Genomic DNA, 19,429 nt, shown 5'->3' on the forward strand with positions numbered 1-19,429 from the left:
CTTTCAGAGGTCCTGAGTTCAAGTCCCAGCAACCACATGGTGTCTCACAACCATCTATCATGAGATCCGGTGCCCTGTTCTTGCATGCAGGTACACATAACAAATAAAAAATCGATCACTTAGCTGTGTGCATGCATGTATGCAGTAATGTGTGTATGAGCATGTACATGCATGTAGAGGGGTGTGTGCATGCATGTGGAGAGCAACGCAGATATTGGAGGCTTGGCTTATGATGTTTTAGAGGGAAGAAGGACTCTACCAGGCCATAGTATGACACTTTGTATTCAGGGCCTGCGGTGCTGGTCAGCAGGGACCGAGGAGCCAGCTATGATTAACAAGAGACTACAACCGCTGAAGTAAATTTCTGCTTTGCTGGGACAACACTGGTCAGCTGGGGCAGAAAAATCAGCTGGTGAGTTAGGAAGAGGCCAGCATCACCGACTGAGGCAGGTGACCTCCTCCGGAAAGTACTTCCTCAGGGTCAAGCACGTAGAAGCTGGATTCTGGACAGGGGCAAGGCTGCCTCTCATGCTGGCACCTGAACTTGGTTATGTGTTTGCCATCGGGTGGTGGGTTTTGGCAGCATGAAAGCTGCAGGGTCAAAGGTGTCACAGAGAGAAACCATGTAGCAGGGTCCGAGTCCCGGAAGAGAGGCCAGGAGGCCATTGGTAAAGGCACGGCCTCACTGCAGGGGTAACCCCAGCATACTGGAGATTTACATATTGGACTGTAGGATGTCTGCCAAGGACAGGAAGGTGTGGGGTGGGCCCAGCCTGAGCCCATGAGAGAAGCTGTTTGTGTGCTGTGAAGAGAAGAGCTAGGACAGGAGCTGCCTAAGCCCTTCGGAGCCCAGATGATTGTGAGTCCTGAATGTCAGATACTGAGGTATCTACATTTCAGAACTGGGCTTTCGCTTTGGTTGTGACTGTGCCCTGCTTCTTCCTTCTTGGAGCAAGAAAGTATTTAACTTGTCTTTGTCTTGCAGGAACCTACAGGTAAGAGATTTGGGATTTTAGAAGAGAGCCCAGACATTTAAGGTGTTGAAAGTTTTAAGGATCATTAAGCTCTTGGGAATAAAAAAGGAAAGTTTATCGTTGAATAGTGATGTGTTTACGTGTCAAGTTGACAAGGAGTCAATTCTATCGTTTCATTTTTTGTCAGCCTGACACAGCCCGGAATCATCAGGGTAGAGGGAACCCCGGCTGAGAAAATCCTCCACAGGTAGAGCTCTGTGAGTCTGAGGCCGGCTTCTTCTACACACTAAGCTTCAAGCCATCCAAGCCCACAGGAGGCCCTGTCTCAAGGAGAAAAAAAAAAAATCCTAAACCAGCCACAAAACTCCCCAGAAAATGCCTCCAATGGACTGGCATGCAGGCAAGTATGTGGGGCATCTTCTTGGTTAATGATTGAGGTGGATGGGCCACCCTTGGCCAACGGTCCTGGGCTGTGTAAGGAAGCAAGCCAGGATGGCGAGATGACTCGGCAGTTAACAGCTCACACAGCTACGGCTTGAATCCCTGCCCTCACCGCACTTGATGATGAACTGTTACATGGGATTATGAGGGAAATAAACCCTCTCCTCCCCAAGTTGCTTTTGGTCATGGTGTTTCATCACAGCCATGGCAACCCTAACTAAGACAGTGGGGGACATGGGAGACATAGTGGATCCTAATGATTTCGGAGTACAAGAGGCAAATACCTCCATGGCAGAAGCACTTTCAGGGTCCAGACATAGGGAAGGTACCAGAAGAGGCTAATGAGAACCCAGGTCTGCTCTTCGTAGCTGATGCTCCTGCACCTGTTCTCTTGGATGTGGCTTTCCTGCTACCTGGCTGATTAAACCACCGTGTGTGGGGGGGAGGAAGGCAGCATGTCACAGTCAGACCTGCCAAGAACAGTCATCCTTTATTTTCACAAGTCTTTCTTGGCATTAGGTGGATATTGCAGAACAGGCATAGAATATGTGCAGACACAGTGGCAGCTAGAAGGGTACCTCAGGGGCTGCGTTTACCAACAACAGCAGATGCCAAGGACCCGCTTTTGCTAAAGATTGGAGAGGGGCAGAACCACAAACAGGGTACTCACAGCAAAACAGGACACTCACAGGCCTTGGTTTATTTGATCATTTTAATATGCCAGACCAATCAACAGGAAGGACGGAGCACACACAAACACCTGTATTTGCAGCGTGGAGGGCAGATGTCCACAGCCCTGGGCATGCATGTATCTCCTGTGGAACCAGGCAAATCAAAGAATGCGTAAATACCACAGCACAGCCAGACTTGAAGAAGGGGGAAGGGCGAGGGGGGAGGGAGAGGTGTCAATCACAGGCCACAGGGGACCATGCTTCAAAAGGCAGTCGGAGGCATTAAACACAGGGCCTAGATGTTAGAGTCCACTTTACCGTACACATAACTCATACATTAAAAGTAAGGAAACCGTGGTATATACGTGCGAGCAGCTTTGGTCAGAGAAAACGGACGAGGGAGGTGGAGCCATGCACAAGAAGGGCTTGCCTGCCTACTCTTCATCTTCTTCATCCCCACCCAGCCCACAGAGTCACCTGGGATCACAGAATAAATTAGCTGCTCTCGGTTAAGATACTGAAAAGTCCTGTCTGGTATCCTCGAACGGCCCCTGGGCCTTCTGTGGGCAGGGAGGAGGAGCCCTACAGCCGAGAACACTTGAACCCTTGGAAGGAACCGACCTGGACTGGAGGGGTGGGGCAGCGAACTGATCAGGTAGAGGAGGGAGCTGCAGCCAGCCAGGCCAGGCAGGTGTGATGTGCTGCTTGGACCCAGGTCCCGGGAGAGCAGGAGAGATCACGGAGGAATCCACTTTTGCAAGCAAAGCTGAAGACGGCAGGACAAAGCCTGTGTTTCTTCACAACTGTCCAAAAGCCCATTCCCCTCAGAACTGGCTAGCGCTGCTGGGGTCGCACTGCAGCAGCCGGACGATGGACGGGTCACTCTTGGCACCTTTGATGAATTCTTCCAGGGACAGTTTGCCTGAGGGACGGCAGCAGGAGAAATAGGATTAGCCAGTGTTCTTTGAGCTTCTGAAAGGATTGGGGCCACCCTCCGTTCGAAGTCTGGAACTTTCTGGAAAATGGCCAATGCCCAGTCTCCACTCACTTCTAGGGCATTTACAATTCTTTTTACGTACGAATACACAACATTTATTTACTGTGTGTGTATGTTTGTGGGCACACATGCCATGTTGAGACTCGTATGTGGTCAGAGGACAACTGGCAGGAGTCGGTTCTCCCTTCACCACGTAGGTCCTGGGGATTGAGCTCAAGTCACCAGGTTTGGTAATGAACTCTGTGGCCTGCAGTGAGCTGCCAGCCAGAGGCCTGGAGAGCCACCATGACCTGGGGCAGCTGGAAACAGAGCAAACTATGGGTGCTGGTCAACTTGCATTTTTGTTACTATGATAAGATCCCCTGACCAAGCCAGGCATGGTGGTACACACCTTTAATCTCAGCACTTGGGGGCAGAGGCAGAAGGATCTATGTTTGAGGCCAGCCTGGTCTATAGAGCGAGCTCCAAGACAGCTAAGAAACCCTGTCTTGGAAAAAAAAATCCCCTGACCAAAAGCAACTTAAGGAAGGGAAGAAGGTTTCTTTGGCTAAGTTTTAGGTTACTGTCCATCACTGCAGTAAGTTTAAAACATCACAGGGCAGAGAGAATGAAGGCATGGGTGCTTGGCTACTTGCTGTCACCCTGCGTTTTCTTTTATCACACTGTTCAGGCCCCCCTGCCTAGAGAACGGCCATGGGCCTTCCCACATCAATTAACCTTTATGGCAACCCCTAATAGGCGTGCGTATAGGCTGGCATGATTTAGATCAATGACTCTCAACCTCCCTAAGGCTGGGACCCTTTAGTGTAGTTCCTCATACTGTGGTGACTAGTGCCCCCCCAATAAAATTATTTTTGTTGCTATTTCATAACTGTAATTATGCTACTTTTATGAATTGTAATATAAATATTTGTGTTTTCTGATGGTCTTAAGTGACCACTATGAAAAGGTCAAAGGGTTGAGACTCATAGGTTGAGAAGCACTGAGCTAGATAATTCTTCATTAAGACTCTTCTGAGCTGGGCGGTGGTGGCACACACCTTTAATCCCAGCCCTCAGGAGGTGGAGACAGGAGGATCTCTGAGTTCAAGCCCAGCCTGGTCTAAAGAGTGAGTTCCAGGACAGCCAAGGCTACACAGAAAAACTCTATCTCAAACAAACAAACAAACAAACAAACAAACAAACACAAACACAAAGGACTCTTCTGGGGCTGGAGAGATAGCTCAGCAGTTAAGAGCACTTGCCTCTTTTTTAGAGGACCTGGATTCAGTTCCCAGCACTCACACAGCGGCTCACAACCATTTGTAACTCCAGTTCCAGGGGGACACAGTGCCCTTCTCTGGCCTCCATGGGCGCCAGACATCCAACGCAGTATACAAAAATACCACTCGGGCAAACACATAAAAAATACTAAATCTTTAAAAAAAATTTAGAAGACTTCTGAGGTGGATCTGCGCTGAGTCACGTTAACAGTTAAAACTGGCTGCCACAGCACCTCCTGGAGCAGACTCTTGGCAACTCCAGGGGTGAGCGCTATATCCCTGCCCATCTGTGCTGTCCATCTAGTCTTGATCCTGCCTGTATCTAGCTCTTCTGATAGCCCTACCTCCTCTCTTCCTGAGTGCTAGCAACTGGCCACTGGCTAACAGGGCAGATTCTCTGCCCAGTGGCCTCAGTAGGGAAACACAAACAACTCGGCCATGTGTACAGTGGGGTCGCAGTCCACACTCTGGAGCTGGTGAGGCTCCTGGCCTAGACAATCAGACACAACAGCCACCCATATTAAGCGTGCCACCAGCGTGGTGCTACTTTAAGCCTTACTCGCATACAGTGGACTTATCCCCATTTCATGGAGAAGAAAAGCCGAGCCTGGAAAATTTCCGAGCCTTAGCACAGTCTGTTGGAATCCAAGCCTCAATGATAGACAAAAGAGTAAAAGAACACTTCTGAAACTGCCTCAAAGGCACCAGCAGGCGAGAGGCTGTCTTGCTTTGCGAGTGAACATGTTTTGAAAAGCATTTCCTTGCTGTCTGGAAAGCTTTTTGCTGTCTACGGTTCCGCGGGAACCTTGAGCCCTGCTGTGCTCTGTCCTCAGCTCACCTGCTCAGAGCACTTGAGGCTCCGCCATGCCACTTGCTCATGCATTAGTGTGCATTTAATGTCGGCACAACCCAGGGAGCCTTTTCTTTCCTTAATGCTGCATTTCTTGTTGGAACAAAAGCCAATCAGGCTTGGCTACACAAAGCCACAGTCAGGCAGAATCAACTCGCCGTGCAGCTACCTCTCCTTTGCTGAGGTCCTAGGAGAAACTCACAGCCCAGGCAAAGGAGGACACAGGGCACACCCTCTTGACTTCTCGCCCCATCCCCGTCTCCTGAGACTTGCCTTCCTGCAGTTGCGGCCAGACCTCAGTCTAGGTACCACGGCTATAGGCAGATGGGGCTTCTATGCTTGATGATCCCCACAAGTATCTGGGGTGTCTCAAATCTCAGGGTGATGGTAAGAGAGGCCTGGCCAGCCTCTCAGGAGCCCATGACTCAAAGCCCTTTGATTCACAGTCTCTCACTTCAGGCCATCGGTATACCTGCCTGCTCTTCCCAAGCATACATGTAGAAATAGTAAGACCACTCCCTCCTTTTTAGGTCAGTTTGACATAAGCTATAGTTATCAGAGAGGATAGAGTCTCAATTAAGAAAATACCTCCATAAAAATGTCTGAATGCAAGTCTGAGGGCATTTTCTTTCTTTTTCTCCTTTCCTTCCTTCCTACCTTCTTCTTCCTCCTTTTCTTCTTCTTCTTCTTCTTCTTCTTCTTTTTTTTTTTTTTTTGGTTGTTCAGAACAGCCCTAGCTGTCCTGGAACTCACTTTGAACTCACAGAGAGCATCCTGTCTTGGCCTCTGCCTTCCAAGTGCTAGGTTAAAAGGCATGTGCCATCATACCTGACCAGTAGGACATTTTCTTGATTAGTGATTAATGGGGGAGGGCCCAACCAATTGTGGGTCGTACCACCCTGGGCTGATGGTCCCAGGTTTCATAAGAAAGCAGGTTGAGCAAGCCATGAGGAGCAAGCCAGGAAGCAGCACTCCTCCATGGCCTCTGCCTCCAGGTTCCAGCCCTGCTTGAGTTCTTGTCCTGACTTCCTTTAATGATGGACTGTTATACAGACTGTGAGTGAAATAAGCCCTTTCCTCCTCGAGTTGCTTTTGGTCATGGTGTTTCGTCATAGCAATAGTAACCCTAACTAAAATAACATGTATGGCGCCTATAGCTCAGAGGGTCTACTGACACACCCATGGTCATATGGCCAATAAGAAGGGCACAGGATGCAGGCCAGGTTCCTGACCCTGAATTCCAGCCTTTCTTCCTTCAGCATAGCTGAATCAAGTGGGCCAGGAAGGGCCAGGGCTAGCTTGGAAGGCCTAGGTGCTACAGAGGGCAGAGGGTGTATCCCAAACCTATTTGTGACAACACACACACACACACACACACACATCCAATGACACCCCCCCACCATGTTCCTACCATCATTATTTGTGTCCATCTGCCTGAAGATCTTGTCTGTTCGCTTCTCGGGCGTGGACTCATCTTCAGGCATTTTCATCACGGAGGACACCATCTTGTAGATGGCCTGCAAAGGAGAGCAGAAGATAGGTTCTGACTCAGCCCACCAAGAAGCACAGACAGGCCAGAGTGCTCCCTGTCTGTGTCAGGACCTTTCTTATCAGAACAAACCTCACAGACTGGAGGGTGGGCAAAAGGAGCCAGAAAAGGTTAAGTGACGTTCAGGAGTCCAGGACACAGCTGGGATGGTGGACGAACAGAGGACTCTTGGGCTGGTAGTGCACGGGGATAGTGTCTGAAAGGTTCAAGGATCTTTGGGAAAGGAGGCTGGGAATGCTCAGGTGGGGAGGTCACAGGGGCAAATACAGCAAGCCCTGCCTACCTGTGGGTCCTGAATCTGCAGATTCAACAAACTGCAGAAAGGAAATAGTCTAGAAAAAGAAACGTTACTGGAGCTACGCAGACTTCCTCTTATTACTCCCCAAATAATACAAAAGTATTATTAACGTGTATATCCGCTGCATTAGGCGCTGTATGTAACCTCTCTCTCTTTCTACCTACCTATCTCTCTCTCTATCTCATCTATCTATCATGTATCTAAGGTATAGATATAGATCACATATATCTATATCTATATATATCAAAAGCAACTTGGGGAGGCAATGGGGGCTGATCTTGTGTTTAGGCCAGAAGACAACTTGTGGAAGTTGGTTCTTGTCTCCTATCATGTGGATCTTAGGGATCAAACACTCAGGCCATCGGGCTTGGTAGCAAGTACCTGGCCCAACATGGAGCTGATTTAAAACTCGGAGAGGGAAGAATGCAGGGTGCGTACGAGCACCGCTCCCACGAAGGACTGCCCATGGCCTCATCCATTACTGTGCCATTCTGATCTTTCTAGGAGGCCCTGACACACAGGGACAGCTAACCTGTGTGTTTGTTATATACACATGTGCAAATAAACACCCATACAGAGGTCGCAGGGACATGCTGGTGTTCATCTCATTTCCTTTCGTCTCCTACCGAACCTGGAGGCTGCCATTTTGGCTAGACTGCCTGGCCAGCCAGCTTCTGTGACTCACCTGTTCCCTAGTTCTAGGGCTACAGGCATGCTGAGCCCCTCCTGGCTTTTACATGGTGGTTGGGATCTGAACTCAGGTCCTCATGCTGTGTACCAACTGCTCTTACCTACGGAGCCATTTCCCCAGTTCTTGCTCTGATAATGCTTAAGCAATCATGTATTCGAGCCTCAGATCTCGTTAAATGCAAGAAAGGAGCCACTTTATAGGATTGTGGTGATAAACCTAATAGATGGGCTTAGTGGGGCCTGATGTCTAGCAAGCGATCGATAAATGCTCGGCTTTTATCGGTGTTCTTTGCAAAGACCTGCAGTCCTTTATTGTACCAGGTAGCAAGCAGGCTAAGGGCTGACCGTAGTGATCATAAGGAATACAGGGCTGGGCACGGGGGTCCTGGCTTCCCTCGGCTGGCCCTGCCGAGGGGCTGGTACCTGCACGATCTCCAGCATTTCACTGCGGCTGATGTAGCCATTGCCGTCCAGGTCGTACATGCTGAAGGCCCACTTGAGCTTCTGTTCCAGCTTGCCCCGGGAGGTCACGCTCAGGGCGATGATGAACTCCCGGAAGTCGATGGTGCCGTCGCTGTTGGTGTCGAAGGTGCGGAAGACGTGCTCGGCGAACTTGGAGGCGTCGCCGTAGGGGAAGAAGTTGGCGTAGATCTTCTTGAACTCGTCCACTGTCAGGTGGCCGGTGGGACAGTCCTTGAGGAAGCCCTTGTACCACTCCTGCAGCTCATGGTCAGTGAACTCCGTGTGCTCCCGCAGGTCCTGCAGCACCTCGGGTCGGAGCTTGCTGTTCTGCTTGCCCATGGTGGAGGGAGTCGGAGACTACGCCTGCAAGACCCAGACGAAAGGTGAGCTGGCCTGCCACCCAAGGTCTGCCTTCCAGTCACATCCCACCACCAAGCTGGCTAAGCAGAATCGTCTTCTGTGTGTCCAGGGCCATGGGCTAGAGCCTCAGTTCTCAACCTTCCTGATGCTTCGACCCTTTAATACAGTTCCTTGTGTCGTGGTGACCCCCAACTATAAAATTATTTTCCTTGCTGTAAAATAGAACTGTAATTTTGCTACTGTTATGAACCATAAGGTAAATACCCGATACTCAGGATAGGTGACCCCTGGGAAAGGATCATTCAACCCCCAAAGGAGATGTGAGGCATACGTTGAGAACTGCTGGGCTAGAGGAACTCAGGAGCATGATAGTGCAAGCTCTGACTTTTAGCATGTCCTGGATGCCTCCTGTCAGGAGGTATGAAATGAATCTATACAATATAGCAGAACCCGGAACACTCCAAAAAGAAAGAATGAACATCCCTTTATGGCAAGACGCAGTCTAACTTGGAGCATGCATGCAGAATTGTGAAATTGAGGGTAGGGGGCGATAAATCAGTGGAATGAAGCACGGCCAACATCCAACAAGGGCTAAACAAGATTCAGGGTTAAGCCAAACCTTCAGCTCACCAGCTTAGGGAAAAGGCGTCGGGTGGACCCGAACCAGACCCATGCTCTGAACAGCTAGTTCTTTTTTTCTTGGTGCATCATGTGTGTTTGTTTAATTTTTTTCATGTCACAGGTACATTTGCTCATGCAGCAGTGAATGATGACGCAGGCATCCACAGCAGGCGGACGGTGGCTGTTTGTGCTTCCACCTAACACAGCTGGATTAAGTTTATAGGCAGACTGATACTCATCCTGAGCGGACACAGGGCGCTGTGCATGCTGATGGAGAGCAGGCGCATGGCTCCAGCCTTTCAAAGTTTTACTTCATTTATCAGCAACCCTAATCTCATAAATGGTGGCGGTTATCAATCCCATTCCTACTCAGATTTCTTGGTAAATCTGGGTGTGGTAGGGTTTTGTGGGGACCCAGATATTCTTAACAAAGCTTTGAAGCATACTGGCAGGCCTGAGGCTTCAAGTCCCCGCAGGCCCCTCTTGCTGCCTCCACACAATTGTCTGGAAAAGGTCAGCCGCATATATCTGCCTTTATCCCGGGAAGTGAGGCACCTGGAAACCTTTAGGGACTCCCCACTCTTCATTATGCCTCTGAGATATTGCTCCAGCAGGGAGGATCTGGAATTAACATCGATCGGTCAGTGAATGCTGATATGAATGTTAACAGTTGAAACTGGCCCCCATGGAAATCCAGGACTGAGCTCCACAGGAAAGCATACCCTGCCTGCAGGCACCCCAATCCCCTGTGGGAGGCCCCGCAGTGATTTGCCCTTGGACACTGATACTCTTTCACTCCACTACCTCAGTTTTGTTTTCTTACTTTCATGGCAACACATGTACGCAGCTCAACTGATTTTGAAGTATGTAGAAGAATGAGGGTGGGTGGGTGTAGCCACTTGCCAGGTCCCAAAGGGAACCACTCTGAACTGCTTCAAGGCCTCAGGATTCTAAGCAAAAGAATCCTGTTAAGGATGACAAGACACAGACTTCAATATTACTCGCCTCTTCCTCTTTCTTCTTCACGCCCTTCCCAGTTGTTTGCTTTCTGTGTTCATGCTTTATTTTACTCACCTATATGACTATGATACACTTAAAGTTCCTTGTCCAAAACAGACATATGGCAGCTTGATCTACACATATCTACTTATCTAAACACATCCCTCCCTGTATAAACAACCAACTCAAGTTCCAGAGTATCCTGATAAGAAGTAATCATCAAGTGAGCTGGGCCAGTGGGGCACACCTGTCATTCTAGAGCTGGAGAATGGAGGCGGAAGGATCAGGAGTTCAAGGTCACCCTTGACCACACAGCAAGTTCAAGGCCAGCTTGGACTACATGAGACCCTGACACACAATATATATATATATATATATATATATATATATATATATATATATATATATATATATATATAGAGAGAGAGAGAGAGAGAGAGAGAGAGAGACCCCAAGAGAGCAAGCCAGGTAGTGGTGGCACAGTCCTGTAATCCCAGCAACAGCGAGACAGATGCAGGCAGATGGGAGTTCAAGGCTAGCCTGGTCTACAGAGCAAGTTGTAGGACAGCCAAGACTACACAGGAAAACCCTGTCTCAGAAAACCGAGAGAGAGAGAGAAAAGGAGAGAGACACAGACACACAGAGAGGCACACAAAGACACAAAGACACACACACACACACACACACACACACACACACACACACACACACACCACAGAGAGAGAACAAATAGAAAGAGGTTATTCACAAGAGCATCTTTCAATCACTGGCATTTGTAAAAACAAGTCAGATGTGCCAGTGTATGCAGGCTTCCTCTGGAAGAACTTTCTAGAATGGTAATGTTGGCTGAAGAGAAGAAATGGCTGGATGGACAGGGGTCTTGGAGGGGTTTTTGCGGTGTTTTCCTTTGTAATCTTATCTGTTTGTTTGGTTATGGTTTTTGAGATAGGGTCGCATGTAGCCCAGGCTGGCCTGAAACTCACTGTGTAGCCGAGGATGACCCTGCACACCTCACTCCAGTGGTTACGGGTGTGAGCCAGCCTGTCTGGCTTCATTTGCAATTTTAAGATGTTGAAGTGTGTCCGCACATTCTTTTTCTTTTCTTTTTTTTCCTTTTCTTCAATGTGTTTTTGGTGTTTTTTTTTTTTTTTTTTTTCCAGAAAGTTTCCCTGTGTAGCTTTGGCTGTACTGGAGTCCCTTAGTAGACCAGGCTGGCCTCGAACTTACAGAGATCTGCCTGCCTCTGCCTCTCCAAGTGCTGGGTACAGGCTGGTTTTAAACCATGAGTCAGCCAACCTCTCCCTGGCCGGATGCTCAGTTCCTCACTAGTGATTGTGCTTGGCAGGGTAGCCTGTGCTGGCCGGAAGTATCTCTAGAAGCATGGAGCCTATGAGGCCAACTTCTCCAGCCGCAGAGAATCTGTCCTAAGAGAACAAATGTGGCTGCTGGTTGCTGAGGGGTATGGCCTAGGACAAGCACACAGATAAGAGCTAGCTGCTCTCCAGGGGTCCTACTACCTAATGCTCTGTTCCACACTCCAACACAGGATAAGAACGTGTCATGATGCTTTGGGAAGAGATAGAAACGCACTAGTTTTATTGTCGGTAATTCATTTTGGAAACTCAATTAACAAGACACACATAAAACTGAAGCCACACTGGGAACATGGAAGTGGAAGTAAGAATAGGGCAGCCAATGATGGGAGGGCAGCATGCCCGGCGATGGCCAGTCCAAAGAATCCCCAAGGAGAAAAGGATGAGAGGTCCAAGAAGAGCTGTTTGGGGTAGGGGTGGGGGTCTGACTCCAGGAATATAGACAGGAAAGGAAGGAAGAAAAGAAGGATGAAAGGAGAAGAGAACTGGAGTCTCTGGAGGAAGGGACACTGGACTGAGCCCAGGAGGGTGGCTGCTAGGTTCTCACAGCCAGAGGCAAGCCCTCAGTGGGCCCTCAGGCTGGAGAACAACCATGTGAAACAAGGTGGGTCCCAGAAAACAGGGCAGAGGTTGGAGTGGTAGGAGGTGAGAGGCTGGGAAGCTGGGCTGGACCAAGCTGGGGAGGGTTAACTCTCGCTCAAATACTAGCATTGGAGAGAGAGGGGGCCCTACACCTAATGGAACTGTGCGGCCACAAGGCCCTCACCACTGGACCTTTCTCATGGGGAAAGGTCCCCTTACAATGGGGTCCACTTAGAAACCCCACATATCAGATACACTCTGCTAACAAGGAAACTGACCTCCCAGAGAGCTCACGAGTGAGCTAAGACTGCACTCCAGGTTGTCTGGCTATGGGACTGTGTGGGCAGGACAGTCCCAGAGATGGCTGTGCGATAATGGCTGCGTCGCTACCTCGGCCAGCCCTGTGCCTGCTGCTTTTCTTTCTGATCGGCAACCCTGCACCCCACAGCCTTGCCGCAGCCCCTTAGCTTCTAGCTCACGCACGCACGCAGCATCTGCTCACCTCGCTGAACACACATCGCCGCTGTGTCTGTGATTTATCATCTAACAGATGCTACCGAAATGCCAAACTCCCCGTACCCGCTCTGCGGCAGATGTCTGCGGGGAGGAAGCTGCGGTGCAGAGAGCCTTGGCGTTGCGGGAAGAGACGCTTGATGTCCCCGCTCCTTCCCAAGTATTCCAGAAGTGGGAGCTCCGGACCGCAGGGCTGGGCCTCTTCCTACCTTCTGCCTCCTCCCTGGTGTCAGGCTGCTAGGCAGAATGCGTGGTTTGTGTTGGTTCAGCTCACTCTTGCTGTTGTGGTTATAGTACATATGTACATACATAGACACACACACACACACCCTTGCTCTCAGACTCCACTAATTTGGAGACATGAAAGACTTGGACATAGCTAGCACCCCGGGAGAGCCCGAGTGACCCTTTTTGGATGCAAAGAACAAGGCTTGTGCATCAAAAGGAGTGAGACAACTTGGTGGCTTCCAAACCATGTTTCAGGGCCATCCCTAAGGCTCTGGTGGTCCACGGGATGTAGAAAAGGGAAAAGGAAGGGTCTTCGACCTGGCTCTGAGAAGAGCAATGGCTTGGCAATCTGTTCCTGCATCCAAACTCATTCAAAGAAAGGGTGGTGCCAAGGGGAACAAGTCTGGTCATCTTAAGAACCAGGGTCCCATGGCATAAGCAGTATGAGATGAGCAGGAAGAGAGGTTAGGATTGGCTCTTCTCTGAAACTTCAATAAAGAAGAGCACTGGATGAAGAAGGCCTGGCTCTGGAGAGACTGCACGGGGCAGAGTGCTTCCACCCTGCCACGTCCCACAAACACACCTCTGTGATCCTAAGTGCTGCTGAGATTCATGGATGCCCAGCAGCCAGCCAGGCTGGAGCCAGAGGAACCCTCAGCTCAGTGCAGTCAGTGATAGTGACTCTCCTTTTGTCTCCAAAGGGGAGGAGGATTCCACCAGAGACTTGGCATAGAGGAACAACAGTCACAGAGCAGGTTGGCCAAAGAACCCAGGGAAGGCAAGAAAGCTGGCCCCCTGCAGCAGCAGTGAGGCCTCCATCCTTAATCCAGGCTCCTTCCTGGCATAGGGAAACTTGGGCTGCTAGGACAGATCCACGCCATTGCTTGGGAGGGTGTCTCTCCAGAGAAGCTCACGGTTGGGTTGTTAACTCTACCCTGGGACCCTTCCCTGCCAGTATCCTGAGGGGCAAAGGTTTCTAAGGGGCACTTAGCTGGTATCCATGGAAGCTTCCGGCCAGAAAAGTGGCTGTCAGAGCCATGTCACGAGATGGCCTCCTAATGCTCACTTTTCTGGGACTGTTAAGTGGAGCCCACAGATGCTTGCAGCTTCACACACGCTTCCCGGCACTCCTTCATAGGCGCCTATCAGAGACCTGGATAAAATATTTAATACGAAAGGCCTCATTTTAGCTCTCCTGGAGGCACTAAGACAGCAGCAAAAATGTAATGGGCTCATTGCTGCACGCCCTGTGACCCCTCTGTTATTCATTAAGCGACCGAGCCTGCCTTATTGATGTTTAGCTGTCTGGGAAGACACCTGACAGAACACAAACCCTTTTGCAGGGACAAAAAAAAAAAAAAAAAAAAATCACTGTGCATACACCCCGGAAGAAATATCCACCCAGCCCTGGCCTGATCATCAGATCAAGCCGGGCTTCATTGATTAGACAACCCTGCTCTTGTCTTTTAGGGGGTGAGGAATGATGGTCCCTGGGGGACAGCACAGCACAGCCAGCTCCTACCTGGCTTAAAACACTTCATATTCTAGCAGAGCTAAGATCAGACAGACATCAGCCTTCTTGGAGCATGGAGGACACGTGACTTCATGGTGATGGGAGTTGGGGGAGGGAGCCAGCAGCTCCTACGCCTCCTCCCTGGGTCTCTGTTATGCTCTTATTGTCCTCAACACGCTGAATTGTAAAGTGAAGAAAAAGCAAACAAGTAGCTGGGGAGCTCTTTGAAAATATTTAACCCGAGCTTGGTACAGCAAGTAAAGAGCCTCGTTAATAGCACAGTTCTGCTGATCGCTCAGAGAGGCCCTCGGGACCCCAGTGCTCCACTGTCCCGTTAACCACAGCTCGGCGCTGGCTGGAAACAGGAGTGGCACACTTCATTCCGCCGCTCCAAGCTTTCTCACCAGTCAGACTGCCAAAGCTCAAGGGTTGTTAGACACAGGCCCTGGAGGGATGATGGTAGGAGGCATGGGTACCAAATCCTGATGAAGTCCTGGACTCAGGAGAGACTGGGTGAGTCTTCTGGGAATTTGAACTTCAAGAGACCGTTGGGCTTGGCTCATGGAGAGCCTGCTCCATGTCAGGTGAAACAGAAGGTAGCAGGTGGGAAAACAGCCCCAACTATGCGCTTCCTTCCGGCGACCCCAAGATGAATGCTCCTCCTGCTGCTGAGACCTTGTCCTGGGGTGGTGGGGGTGGGGGTGGGACTGCATTTTCCAAAACAACTTGGACCCGTGTCCTGCTTTTCTCCAACCCTGTAGCTGAGACCCAAGCAGCCTGCAGCCTCTGCTTCAGTCCAGCCTTCCGAGGAGTAGGTGGGGAGGGGGTGGGCTTCAGCTGCCCTGCATGGAGCCGCACCTGCAGCCACACAAGCTGCACTGAGGCTGGATGGACACTAGAGGGTGCAGGCTGGCAGATTTCCTAGCCCCTCAATCCGCTAAGCGCAGGCAAGAAAGCATAGTGGGTCTAAACCACTTCTCAACCTGTGGGTCGTGACCCCTTTGGGGGACCACGTGACCCTTCACGAGCGTCACCTAAAACCATCAGAAAACACAGATAACCGTAATTTGCATTACGGTTCATAACCATGACAAAATTATAGTTATGAAGTAGCAATGAAAATAATTATGGTTAGGGTCACCACAACGTAAGGAACTGTATTAATGGGTCACAGCATTAGGAAGGTTGAGAAGCACTGGTCTAAACTCATATAAACCCTTAGTGTAAATTACACAGGACTTGAGCGCGTTTGGAATATGATGAGTTAAAACCAACAGGTTGTGGACAGTCCTTACCCCCCCTCCCCGTTTCTCTTTCCTCTTTCCATGTAGTTGTAGGAAAATCTCATATTATATATGCATGTAGCTATCATCATACTTCTGGTGATAGTACCAACTCAGAGTTCAGAGCAGATGCCACTAAACGGGGATGTTTTTCATGACCGTTAGCAGCCTTTGGCATCCTGTGCTCATTTCAGTCATTGATGCCATGAGTGAGAGATAATGTGATAGGGCCGTGTGTGGTGGCACACACCTGTGATCCCACCACTTGGGAGGCGGGAGCAGGTGGGTCTCTGTGAGTCTGAGGCCAGCCTGGTCTGCAAATGAGTCCAGGACAGCCAGGGCTGTACAGAGAAACTCTGTCTCAAAACACACACAAGGAAGGAAGGAAGGAAGGGAGGGAGGGAGGGAGGGAGGGAGGGAGGGAGGGAGGGAGGGAGGAAGGAAGGAAGGAAGGAAGGAAGGAAGGAAAAAGGAAAGAAAGAAAGAGAATGTGTTCATATCTCACAGTCCTCATCAGTGCCACAGACCTGGCTCTCAGGGCTAGCTTGGACCTCTTCGGGAAGCCAGCTGCAAGGAACCTGAAGCCTGACCCCAGCTAGGGAGGAAGAAGGCTGCCGTCATAGAGGTGCCCTCCTCTTCCGGGTGGGACAACAGCCAACCCCCAGTGAGATCTAGGGGAGGGTGCTACTGGGTACCTGGATGCAAACTAAGCCTGCCACCTGAGCCACAGATCCTATGTCACAGCACTTGTCACTGCAAAACCTCCCTGAATCCCAAGCTCACACTCGCAACTCCCCACAGCCTCAATCAATGACTGTAAGAAAAACGGAGGCAGGGTCACTGAAATGGGTGAAGGCGCCAGCCACCAACCCTGAGGACTTGAGTTTAAGCCTGGGGACCCACGTGGTGGTAGGACAGAAGGAATCCCACAAATCAACCTCTGACCTACATCCAGACTTGCCGTCACACACAATTTGATACATAAATATCAAACTTAAGCAACTAAGTAAAAGTGTAACTTAAGAAAGACAGGTGCAGCTAGCAAGGCTGCAGGGAGGGCTCCACCGCACTGTTCCTCCCCACCCCTCTGCTCTCTCCCAAGGCTGAAAGGCCTCACATGAGTTGGGGAACTGGAACAGGTGGAGAAAAGGAAACCCCCAAGAACTTTCTTCCTCGCCAGAAACTGCCACTGTAACAGGAAGAGGGCCACGTGGGTGGCTTTCCTCACCAAGCTGGCCACATACACCCCAGTCGCCCAGGAAGCTCCTACTCATCCAGAGCAGCCCTTTCAGACACAAACATGCCCTCCGCCCTTGGTGGACAGAATCCCAGACTCCACAGTCTCTCTCCTCAGCATCCTGATGGTCCTTCCTACCTTCTCTTAGGACCTGACTTTTGGAGCACCATTAGTTTGGTTTTCTCCTCATTAGACCCTGATGAGCATGTCTCAGCCCCAGCGCCTTTGCAACTGCACTTTCTCCACCTCTGCGCCCTTCTTCCTTTCTGTGTCAGGGAGGGTCCTTCCTTTGGCCCTGGTGCTTCCTCTTGGGAGAGGCCTCTAGGATTCATGTCAATTCATGTCCACCTTCATTCACACTCTGGTCCCTCTGCCCTGTTTATTTTTACTTATTTATTTTTTAGAGCACTTCCTCTGCTCAGGCACCGAACTCACTTTTCTCTCCTTTTTCTTTGTGTGTGTGTGCACGTGTGAAAGAGGAAAGAGACATACACATCCTGTGTGCACACACGTGCACCCTCATGCATATACATGCATGCATGCTTGCCCATGTCAGCATGTGCAGAGGTGACATGAGAATGTCTGTTTCCTTTTTCTTTTCTTTATTCTCCCCGCTGACCCCCAAATAGGGCTTCTCTGTGTAGCCCTGGTTGTCCTAGAACTCACTCTGTAGACCAGGCTACCTAGAACTCAGAGATCCACCTGCCTCTGCTTCCCTGGTGCTGGGACTAAAGGTGTGCGGCCACCACTGCCCAGTCTCTCTCCCCCTTTCTCTCTCGCTCTCTCCCTCCCTCTCTCAGATAAATGTTGTTGTTTAATGGTAAAGCTTAGCATACTCCAGCACCAGGACTGGCATTGAGTCAAGGCAGCAGGGACCATGGAGCGAATGAAGAAGGCAGCCATCAAACAGAAGAGCCCCATGACCTCAGACAGGACAAAGCCCAGAACAGCACAGGAGAAGAGCTACTGCTTGGGAGATGTTCCTGACATAGCCAATAATCAAACTACCAAACGCTGTTCCAATGCCAGCCCCTGATCCGGCCTCAGCACCAACAAACTTGGCTGCTGTGTCACTGTCTGGAGAAGTAACACTGATCTGACCACCTGGAGAGGGGAGCTGCTGCGGGAAGGGGCCTCTGGTCTCCTCAGGAGGGAGGCAGACATAGCCTGATGAGAACCCTGGTACAGGATGAACTGGAGAAATGAGCAGCAGCAAGCAGTGCCTTGGCAGTCTGCAGTTTTCAATCTCCCAGCTTTAACCCTTGGTCTCCCAGTCTTTTTCTTTTAAAAAATATTTTGTGTTTTATTCCTATTTACATGTATATCTGTGTGTGCATGTGTCATATGCTCAGAGAGGCCAGAAGAGGTCAGAGCCCTGGAGCTGGAGTTACAGGCAGCTCACAGATGTCGGACGTGGGTGTTGAGAGCCAATCTCAGGTCCTCTGGTAGATCAGTACCTGTTCCAAGCCACAGAGCCATCTCTTCAGCCCTCAGGCCTTTTTTTGATTTGTTTTTGTTTTTCGAGACAGGGTTTCTCTGTGTATCAAGCCCTGGCTGTCCTAGACTTGCTTTGTAGACCAGGCTGGCCTCAAACTCTGAAATGCTGGGATTAAAGGCCTACACTATCATGCCCGGCAGCCCTCAGGATTTTTTTTTACTCTCTATTTCACAGTTATTTTGTTTGTCTCTCCCCTCAGCTCAGTTTTTTAGTCAGGGCCTTTCTCTGGACCTAGAGATTACCATTCTGTCTAGACTAGCTGGCCAGAAAGACCCCAGGATCAGGTTCCTCTGGTATCCATCCCACAGTGCTGGGGTTACAGAACATAGGACCATACATGGCTCTTTCCATGGGTGTGGGGGGGGGATGTGAACTCAGGTCCTCATGCTTGCATAGGGAGCTCTCCATCTACCAAGCTACCTCTCAGACCCTCTGACACTGTTTTTCTGTATTTAATGACTATCTCCCATGAGTATACTATCATGAATCTCTACAGTACCCCCAAACAGGGCAGGGTACACACACTGTTTAATAAGTGTGAGTTAGGGCTGCATGACATTACAAAGGCCCAGCACAGGGCCCAAGAGGATGAACCGGGGATGAGAGAAAGGACTCTTCTACTGTCCGAGGGCTCTGACACTTTGTGACCTCCAGGATTAGGGACACAGGAAGGAGCGTGAGGGTTGAGGGTGGCTTGGTCTTCTAGAAACCTCCATTCACTGGCACAGGCATAGCAACAGCAGAACAGACACCCAAGCCTGTGCCACACCAGGGGGCTTCTCGCCAGCCAGATGCTGATGACCCTCCTTTTGAATAGCAACCTAGCTATGGGATCCCAAGTCAGGCTTTCTGCTCCTTCCCAAGAGGTCGTTATCATCAACGATGCTCTGGATGACAGCTGGGCTGCTGCAGCAAGCCTCCATCAAGCCTCCATCGTCAGGCCTTTCACAGACCTCTGCTTCTACAAGGAACCAGCTAGTTCCCTGCAGTGGGGGAGCAGAAGGCCAAGAACAGTGTGTGAGTGAGTGC

The 19,429-nt window shown here is 50.2% G+C and overlaps 1 protein-coding gene across 2 annotated transcripts in view; it reads right to left on the reverse strand.

The window, feature by feature from the left end:
• Positions 1-2,089: 2,089 nt before the first annotated feature.
• The window catches only part of Hpcal1 (hippocalcin like 1), a 100,381-nt gene continuing 83,041 nt past the window's right edge, over positions 2,090-19,429 (reverse strand). For both annotated transcript variants that reach the window (XM_055625330.1, XM_055625333.1), the window contains exons 3-5: positions 8,155-8,556; positions 6,606-6,711; positions 2,090-3,008 (exon numbers count right to left, since the gene is read on the reverse strand). In XM_055625330.1, coding sequence (XP_055481305.1) covers positions 2,911-3,008; positions 6,606-6,711; positions 8,155-8,532 — 582 coding nt within the window. In that variant the 5' untranslated portion in view covers positions 8,533-8,556 and the 3' untranslated portion in view covers positions 2,090-2,910. The remainder of the gene's footprint in view (positions 3,009-6,605; positions 6,712-8,154; positions 8,557-19,429) is intronic.

Source organism: Psammomys obesus, unplaced genomic scaffold, assembly GCF_907164565.1.
Source record: "Psammomys obesus unplaced genomic scaffold, mPsaObe1.curated_primary_1811, whole genome shotgun sequence".
Lineage (NCBI taxonomy): Eukaryota > Metazoa > Chordata > Mammalia > Rodentia > Muridae > Psammomys > Psammomys obesus.